Source organism: Hoplias malabaricus, chromosome 10, assembly GCF_029633855.1.
Source record: "Hoplias malabaricus isolate fHopMal1 chromosome 10, fHopMal1.hap1, whole genome shotgun sequence".
NCBI classification, from domain to species: domain Eukaryota; kingdom Metazoa; phylum Chordata; class Actinopteri; order Characiformes; family Erythrinidae; genus Hoplias; species Hoplias malabaricus.
In genome coordinates, this window is record NC_089809.1 from 37,862,139 (window position 1) to 37,872,572 (window position 10,434).

General features: G+C 39.9%; 1 protein-coding gene across 1 annotated transcript; it reads left to right on the forward strand.

Annotated features, from left to right (window-relative positions):
- The first annotated feature begins 939 nt into the window (after positions 1 to 939).
- On the forward strand, positions 940 to 2,948 carry LOC136708049 (uncharacterized). Its single transcript, XM_066682311.1, has 2 exons — positions 940 to 995; positions 1,363 to 2,948. Exons 1-2 carry the CDS (start codon positions 940 to 942, stop codon positions 2,936 to 2,938), a joined length of 1,632 nt encoding a protein of 543 aa, XP_066538408.1. The 3' UTR covers positions 2,939 to 2,948.
- Positions 2,949 to 10,434: the final 7,486 nt, after the last annotated feature.

Below are 10,434 nucleotides of genomic sequence, written 5' to 3' on the forward strand. Positions count from 1 at the left end.
GGTGGTTTCCTGTGTTGACGGTTTGGTTGTTGCTGTAAAAACCAAGCAGGATTACATTTCCGTTCTCTGTTGGGAACAGACACAGCAAAGAGCAGAATCACTTCAGGAGGTAGGTTTTCATTTGCTTTCACATGAAAAAGTCTATGTTTGAGACAAGGCTTCATTTCTGTTATATGTATGTTCTGTCGTGTTATCTTCAAGCTGCTGTACAATCACTCAGTAAATAGATCTCATTGTTCATTGAGCACTGTTTATATCTGGTCGGTGTTGACAGAGAGTACACTGACTTTTATTTCATTTTTCTGTGAATGGGGCTCTGTTCTGTGACTATACTTTAGTGTTAGGGTTTGAAATACATCTAGTGAAGCCCTTACACACATCATCTGTGACGTTACCTGTGATCATCAGATGTTTATTACAAAAAATCACACCCTCACCCAGGTGATCCAACCAGGAATGATCAGTTTCCAGGACGTGTCTAAGGAGCATGCATCCAATGATCACTACTTTTTAGGAATAGCAGACCCCAGTTATTCTCCATTTGATCCATCAATGTCCTGTTTTTTCTTGGGACTGGAGCTACAGGCACATAGACATTTTGGGCACTGCTGGGTGACTCTGAGCTAGTTTAATAATTAACTAATTCATAGCAGCAAAGGAAGATAGTTTTTATAGATAGTACACTGACTTTATATGGGTTCCTTCAATGTTGTGAGAAAGGAAACTCTGGTATCACTTTCATTATTGGGAGTAAAATTACTATAAACACAGTGACTAGAAACAGTGTTTGGCTATCATCAGAAGAAATGAAGTAGAAGGGTATTTTCTGTTTAACGGCAGACTATATTCACAGCTATATCTCCCCGAGAAACTGACCTGATATATTTCCTTATTAAATGAATATATGCATTTATATTTCTCAACTTCAAGACTGGTCCAATGGCTTCTCTGAATCCAGCAGCTCTAACAGCAGATTGTCAGCCTTTGTCTTCTGGGTAAGACTTTATTATCTTCAGAAAGAACTTTCTACATCAAAGATTTCACTTAAGCTTTATTGAAATATTGCTGAACACACATTTACTTTTACAACAAGCTCAGTTCAGTTCAAAGGAAAATGCAGAATATCGAATATATCCATGTTAGCAGTGACAAAACCACCATTTAATTGTTTAAAGATTTTAATGTCATTTAAAATGGATAGAAACCAACAATTAATCATTAATTGCACCTATGGTAATTATAACTGTATAACAATTCATCTTATTTTAATTTTGCACACACAAAAAAGAACAAGTTGTAGAGAATATAAAGTGTATAAATTACTAGACCAGAACTGTACATGCAGCTCTTATTTTCCTGTAGGAATGAGGACCTATACAGCTCAGTGGGTAAACAACTGGATGATATTAGAAGAACTAGTAAAGAAATAAAGGGATCCATCACAAGATACATTCTACAAACAACGACTATTATTTATGGAGAAAGACTGACGAGAGAGAGATTTGGAGAAGAAGACAAGAGCAAACCTCATAAAACCATACTGATGGTTGGAGAAACAGGAACAGGGAAGTCTACTCTCATCAACACTTTCATCAACCACATGCTGGGGGTTCAGTGGGAAAACAGGGTCTGGTGTGAGATCATAGAGACGAGAAAAGACCAAACTGATTCTCAGACAAAGGCAGTGACTGTGTATGATGTGTTTATTGAGGAGTTCCCATTCTCTCTCACAGTCATCGACACACCGAGATACGGAAGCACAGAAGGGAAAAAGAAGGATTTAAATGTCACTGAAACTTTACATGAGTTATTCAGATCCAAAGATGGAGTTCATGAAATTGATGCAGTGTGTCTTGCGGCAACATCAAACACCACTCGACTCACAGGCAGACAGCTGTATGTGTTTGATGCTGTTCTCTCTTTATTTGGTAAAGATGTGGAGAAAAACATTGTTCTGCTCATCACACGTGCCCCGAAAAAGCCGACGAGCGCCCTCAGAGCCATTAAAGACTCTAAAGTGAAATGTGCTAAAACCAAAGCTGGAGATTTAGAGTGTTTCTGGTTTGACAGTTCTCACTGTGAAGATTTTAATGAAAAAGAGCATGGTAAAGAAGAGAATGATGAAGAAGAGGAAGAATACAAGGAAACAGCGTGGAACAAAAATGAGAAACACATGAGAGACCTTTTTGCTTTTCTACAGCACAGTGAAACTAAAAGCCTGAAGATGACTGAGAGTGTGCTGAGAACCCGCAAACAACTGACTGCAGCTGTCAGTAATTTAAGAGATCGAATCACACTGACAGAACTCAAGAAAAAGGAGCTGGAACAGACAAAAGCAGCTTTAAAGGAACATGAGAAAGAAAAGAAGGACATGAATGACTTTCAATATGAAGTGGATGAACCCTACAAAGAGAAGGTTCCTATAGACTCTGCGTGGTGGCACTTGACCAAAGAGGCGACTTGCTGCACTGTGTGTAAGGAGAACTGTCACTATCCTGATTGTTGGTGGGTCAGGGATCTCTCGTGGTGCAGTGTCATGAAAAAGGGAAAGTGTACAGTCTGTACTGGAAGATGTGACCACACTAAACATGTTAAAGAGGGAACAGTCTATGATGTGAAGACACGGAAGGTGAAGAAGTCTTTTGAAGATCTGATGAATAAATACAAAGAAAAGTCAGGAGAGAAAATGAGTTTGAGGAGTCGACTGGAGAATGAAATAAAAGAACAGGAAAAACATAAAGAAATTCTATTGGAAGAGTGTTATCATTGTGTGTTCACTCTGGATGCTATTGCCTTAAAAACTGACTCTAAGTCTGTGCTTCAACATCTGGACTTCCTGATTGAGAAAGTGAAGGAAACAAGCAACACTGGGAAAGTTCAGAGGCTTGAGGAACTGAAGAAACGATGTGCAGTGGAAACTAATCTGGAATTTGATTAAAAATAGAAAACTTCTCTGATTTAAAAGTGAGAAACCATCTCGTGTTCAAAGAAAATAAATGAACAAAACAAAAAAACAAAAAAAGTAAAATTAAACATTAAATAAACATTGAATAAAGGTGAAGAGAAAAAGCAAAAGCAGAGACTGAGTGAATCAATGATGTTCTACGTGAGATTCCCACATCTGCAGATCTCCTGATCTAGACTTTTCTCTTTACTGCCCAGTGTCTCCCAGTGTCTCCTTTAGTCTTCATTGTTGCAGATGTTTCTCATTCACAGACTCACTGATCTCAGATGATGAAAGTTTCTCTGATCTGTCTGGACTTTGTTTCTTCACTGGATCATTTTTCATGTTTAGCAGCAAGATTTAAAAGAACACAATGGGTGTCCATTTGATTCATCCCTAAAATTAGCATATTAACATTGAGTAGATGGCCCTTGATGAAATTCATTCATTGATTCATTCATTATCTCTAAGCACTTATCCAATTCAGGGTCACGGTTGGTCCAGAGCCTACCTGGAATCATTGGGCGCAAGGCGGGGAATACACCCTGGGCGCCAGTCCTTCACAGGGCAACACACACACACACATTCACACCTACGGACACTTTTGAGTCACCAATCCACCTACCAACGTGTGTTTTTTGGACTGTGGGAGGAAACCGGAGCACCCGGAGGAAACCCACACAGACACAGGGAGAACACACCAACTCCTCACAGACAGTCACCCGGAGCGGGAATCGAACCCACAACCTCCAGGCCCCTGGAGCTGTGTCACTGCAACACTACCTGCTGAGCCACCGTGCCGCCCCAATGATTAAACTAATTTAAAGTGGGTTTAAGTATTTTGTTCCTGAATATTACACCTGTCATGCTTTTGCCCTGTTTCGTGTGTTCCTGCTTTGTTTTTGTTTCGATGTATGTGCTTTAGCAGAAGACCAGTAACCTTAAAAATGGACATAGTGAGGAATCCATGGGCCAGGTGTGCTATTCGACAGACACCGTTTAGCACAGGTCCTGGCACACCTGCTGGTTACGTGAAGGAGGAATCAGCACCCTCAGCAACCCAAAGCCAAAGGAGCCGTAGAAGGCAATGTGCTAGAGCCTCCCCCTCACTGGAGAAATTCCCCTTCAAGCCTGGGTAAAAAAAAAAAATGTTTTTTGGGGGGAGGGGGGGTTAGGATTGGTGCTGTTATCCTCAAACCTCAGGGCAGAAGTGTTGAGGCTAACATGTGCGTATTTCATTAGGATCCTTGTTCAGGAGGCTTATTGGTATTTCTCATGAATGCACCCATTTAACCTTCTGGACCCTCAGCAGCCCCAACACCTGTCCTTTGAGCAGCCCAAGCCCCTGTCTCCGTGGACGTCGTTGCAGGGCTCACTGCCTCCTTAGATGTAATTGCAGGACTGCTCACTGCTGAAGCTCCAGTGATTGCAGCAATCCCTACCTCTTCTGTTCCTGTGTCAGCAGTGACTCTCACCGCTTCTGTTCCTGTGATGTGATGACTCTCTCTGTTTCTGTTCTTGTGCTGGTGGTCCCAGATGCTTCTGTTCCTGTGATGTGGTGACCCTCTCTGTTTCTGTTCCTGTCCCAGCAGTCCCAGACCCCCTTGTCATCCTTGTCAGGTGCTCTCTCTCTGTGTGTGTGTGTGTGTGTGTGTATATATATATATATATCTTAGTCTGTTGTTGTGTATAGATGTATGTTTCTGTGTCAGAGTGTGTGTCTGCACCGGTTCACAGTTGTTTTCTGTTTCAGTACATTCCAGTTTGTGTTTGTAGTGTCCTGCTTTTGTTATATTTTGTTTGGTTTTGTCTCAAATACATTTAATTTCTTGCGTGTACATCCACCTCCTCATTTCCCTTCAACTGTGACAACACCATATATATTTTTAATATTTAAACATATTCAGCATAAATAGAGAGTTTGTGTTTTCATTTATTACACTGCGTTTTTCAGAAAGACCTTGTGACTTTTCCTTTTGTTTGAATGACTGTTATATCTCTACGTGATTAGGATTTACTCTTATGAAGTGTGATTTTTAAAAATGTATTTGAGTATTGATTACTAATTACCTTATGATAAACAAATCCTAATGCACAGTACAAGTTAGCTAGTCTGTAAATTATGGATTGCTTGTTTTAGAGGGATACAGTCAAGGGCATAGATTTGCTCTTGACATCAATGGGGACCCCGCCATCCTCACTCGCTTTTGACACCAATGTGTCACCCACATTGCACCTGAGCCTTGCACAGTCCTGCATATGACTGGAAACTTTTCCTTCCATTTTTGGCACTGCTAACAGGCCATGTGTGTTACGGGAAGGTAGGACTCGAGTAGAGACATGATTTAACCCTTTCTGTGCTTCTAGGTTAACGAGACGTTTAGAGATTGTTTTTTTTTTCTTTTGGAGGGGATCAAATTGTTGGTGGGGATGATTCAATAATCGCTGGATATTGGAGGGGACACATCACTTCCCTCCATGCTAATTCTACACCCTTGGATATAGTTAAATAAAGGCAAAGAGAAATACAACAACAAAAACCATATATCAAACATTGCTGTTTTCATAACCATAAGAAATAGCTGTAATGTATGTACGCAGTGTATGTCCATGTCATTAAATTGTTTGGTGGCTTTAAGTACTGTGTAACTGCACTTTCTGTTTTACTTGGTGTGAGTGATTTAAAACCATTTACATTTACATACATTTACATTTACATTTATGCATTTGGCAGACGCTTTTATCCAAAGCGACTTACAAAAGAGGAGCTAACATTCGAACTACAGCACAATTTATACAAAATACCTTACATTAAGTGCAATATGCCAGGAAGTAATAAGTGCATTAAAGAAAGACATTCAGTGCAAAAGATACTCTCGGAAGAGCTGGGTTTTCAATGATTTCTTGAATGCAGAGAGGGTTCCTGTTGCTCTGATAGTGCTTGGAAGCTCGTTCCACCAGCGTGGTACCAGAGATGAGAATAGCCTCAACTGACCTGTACGGAGGGTTGGTCGTGTTAGTGTCACAAACACTAATTGATTGAAGTAGGCCAGTGTTTAGAAGATAAAGCTGTACACTGTAAAAACCTTTTCATACTAAATCTATTCAATCAGATTCTCTGATTATTCTAACAGAAACAGACACTCCTCTCTCAGAATAAAAGACCCTGATACCAAAAGCTTTTTCTTGACCAATAGGAGAACAGAGCGCTCTCTGGTGCACGTATGTAAACATGGAGAAGAGTAAACAGAAAACATGCTTCACTTCAGAAAGGTGGTCATTGAACAGAACTGAAACCCCTGACATTAAAACATATTTTTGTATCTTAGTTTATGAGAATATTCAACCCAGTATATTTCCTTTTATAAAACATTCACCTACATACAGTGCACCTAGTAGATAGCTACATTTATGTAAGGCTCTTGACATATGAACCCACCTCCTCGAAGACCTCTGAACTCAAGAACATTAATTGGTCTGTATCAAACGTGTAGTGTTGCCAGTCTCCCGACCAAGACACGGCACAAATTTATAGCTCTATTCTGACATAGTGAAGGTCCTAAAAAACTAAAATACCATGTAGTCTGATCCCGGCATTAGTGTATGTTAATATTTTATAATATCTGTGCCCACTCACTGTCCATTCTGTTACACACACCTTAAAGATACAGCTTGTAAATATAAAGTCATGGACAGCAGCTCACCTGATGTTGCTATTTGTTTGTCACCCTCAGGTCCTCAGGTCCATTCTTTTTTTTTCCTTGTTTAAATATAATAAAAATAAATGTTCATACCTTACCTTAACACTGACAGGTGTACAATATCCAGCAGCACTGCTGTGTCTGACCCACTTGTACCAATTCACCATACAATAACACACCAACATACTTCAGTGTCACTGCAGCTCTGAGAATGATTCATTCATTCATTGTCTGTAACCGCTTATCCAGTTCAGGGTCAAAATGGGTCCGGAACCTACCCGGAATCATTGGGCACAAGGCAGGAACACACCCTGGAAAGGGCGCCAGTCCTTCACAGGGCAACACACACACAGTCACACTTTTGAGTCGCCAATCCACCTACCAACGTTTGTTTTTGGACCGTGGGAGGACACCTGGAGCACCCGGAGGAAACACACAGCCTGAAAATGATTCACCATTAAAATCATACCTGCTCTGTGGAGGTACTGTGAGTGTTGTGCTTTACAGGGTAAAAGGTGGCTAACAAAGTATTCAGATCAACAGACGGATTATAGTCTGTAACTAACTACAAAGTGGACTAATATGATCAGTGGAGTTGACACAATTGACAGTGATAATAAGAGAATAAAATAAATACATTAAACCCACTTAACCCATGCTTATACATATATAACAAGATAAAAGAAACAGGGAATGTCTCAGGACTCTGGAGACAGCTTACTGTTGAATTACCAAAGTGCTACAAAACTAAACAACTTGAATTACTAATAAGTTTCTGTGGTAACTCAGTGAATTTGTATTTATACTAAGAATTTCATATTGTGGGGAATTGTATTCAGTGGCAACATGTTTGGACTCAGCTATGGCCCCCTAAATTAGGCATAAATCTCCTCACTTCTGTGAACACACAGCAACAAAGCAGCACACTAATGTAAAAACTAATTTTCCAGTCTGACCCTTTTAGGCAGCTTACAGTTTCCCTCGTGCAGCAGCCAGCAGCGTGTGGCCACCTAATAGCCTTTATGCAAAACCTTCTTCCAGATTTCGTTCAGTCAGCTTTCCAACTTCCGGCAGAATGAGGAAATTAGCCATTTGTATAAGTGGTCGGTTGCTGCTGTGCTATCTAAATCTGTTTAGGATGCGTGACCTGCCTGATTTGGACTGCTCATGCACAGACATTAATGTATGTAGCTTATAGCAGCAGAGAGACTGTTTACCAAAGCTGAGGGAGCTTTATCTTGAAGAGTGAATAACTTTAAATACACACAAACATTAGTTATTCATTCTTCACTGTCCTTTACAGTTTTAAACAACTGGAGCACTGGCAAAGTGTATTTATTTACAGCTGGAGATATTTGTGTAGATTTGTTGAGGTAATCTTCTGCTTAAACAAAACGTGACGTATAATGATGTGGGAAACATGCCGTGAAACCAGAAAGTGCTGAGTCTATTAATTAATAAGAAATTAATAAAATATCAGAGCTATCAGAAAAGTGTACTCAAGCATGATGTTATGCGCATGCACAGTCCAAATCAGGCAGCAGCGCTAATCTGATAGCGACACAGCGTTAATGTGTCTAAAAAGAGAAATAAAGAAAAACTAAAGATAAAAAAAATGTTTTGTTTATATCATCAGGCTTTGCATAACGTTTTTGAAAATGTGTGTCATAATAAGTACTTTATACAAAGCTATGTTTACATTTTAAATCTTAGCAAAGAGACTGAAGGGTGATAATTTGTTAATGTGTATGAAACATGAGAAATATAGAAATCAGATTATGCAAAATTGTTAATTGTGAAATTGTAATTGAAAACTGTATAAATAAAATGTGGAATGATACTGAATGCATAAATTTGCTTCTTAATGCCTCAGAGAACAGTTAGATTAAAGTTAGGATTAGGGTTTTGCAGGGAATAAGGATGAAGTAAGTGTAGTCTCTATAAACGAAAACGTGATGTCCCCACAATGCATGAAAACACACGTGTTTATTCTGATCGTTTGTAAACAGGTGAATGAGCTAATATTAATGCGGATGTGGGACTGGAGTAAATACAGATTACTAGCGCTAGCACTGAGGCTCATTTCGTACAGAAAGCAGCTTGTTACTAACTGTGTTTTTACAGCGGGACACAAGCGTTGTGAAGATATTTCTGCAGGAAAACAGCTCCTGTTACAACAGTCAGTGTCAGGAACGGCTGTTTGCGCGGGGAAACAGTGCCCCCCGGCGGCGGTACAGCGCTGTATTTTGGAGCTGTGTTGTGGTCAGTTCTCCAGCAGAAGGCGCTGGAGAGAACTCTCACTCACCTGTTTGAGTGATCACTTCTGTCTCAGTCTCTGACCCACAGTCACATCCTCAGTGAAGTGGAGGCTCATCTCTTTTCTTCAGGAGTGGAATTCTTAATCTCCCTGTTTCTCTTTCACAGTTTCATCAGCTTCCTCTCCTCGCCCGGACCTTGAGCTGTGTCTCTGTACTCTTCTTCTCAACATAAGACACCTTTAGGGAGTAACACAAATATATTGAAAGAATAAATTCTTCTTTTAGAAACAGTAGTATAATGCTTTTGAGAGGCATTTGTAGATTAAATAAATAATGTAATAACAGGCACATTCAGCCTTCAAAGACAAAACTGAATTTCTCCCAGTGGTAAATTCCAGTGAATATCCATCACTGATGATGTTTAATGGACAGGGGATTGTCAGAGTGAGGTCTCCTAAGAGCTGTAAAAGAGGGTGTTGCTGAAAAGCTAAATCCTGAAGAAGAAAAAAATGTTTGGCAATCAGATTGGAAGAAAGTGATTTTGATTTTTACTAAAGCAAATCCATATAAAGCATGAGGAACAAATGTACATCATAGTGCTCAAGTGCAGCTCCACTGAGGAGTGTAATAACTACATTATTTCAACTGCCAGCTGTGTGCCTCAGATATGGAGAGAATCTATTATTAGACTCAGTCCTAAGAAGCCAAATGCCAGAGTTTTAAATGATTTTATGCTTGTGGCACTTACATCTGTACTGTTCAAATACATGGAGAGTGTGGTGTGTGGCTTGATCCTCTGCAATTTGATTTTAAGCCTAAAGGGGGCGTGGAAAACACCCGCCTGTCTCTTCTAGATACTATAGACTTCTGGATAAAACAGATTCCTGTGAAATAATTGTATTTATGGATTTTACATCCACTTTTACTACAGTAAATATACACACCCTGCTGAATCAGCTTAAAGGCCTACAGCTGAACTCAGCTTTGATCTTATGGATGAAGAACGTCGTGTGTAATAGGTGGCAACACATGGTTGTTAATGGTGTTAAATCCAGTACTAGATTTAAACACAGGGCTTCAACAAGGATGTGTTTTGTCGTCTGTTCTTTCTTTCTGTTTATATAAATGGAGTTGTTTGCAGTGCCAGAAATGTCAATATTTAAATATGCAAATGATATAGCTGGTGGCCCTTTTGAAAGAGGAGCATTTTGTGAGTATGTAGTGGATTTGGGTGGGGGGCTGTTTGAGGAGGAGGAGGTGGGGGCTGTTGTGGCTGTGTAAGGTTCTAACACACGCCACTGAGGCTCCTGTTTGTTAAATGAATAAATTGTTAAATTGCCAATACATTCTTGTTTCTTTAAACTTCATTCACACAGTCCACCAAACACCAAACCAGTCAATGGCAGAATAACCTGTTTGGGAGAGAGGATTTGGCAAATTCTTCATGGGCGCAACCCACATTCTCAGCTCATCTCTTTTCTTCAGGAGTGGACTTGTTAATCTCCCTGTTTTTCTTTCACAGTTTCAACAG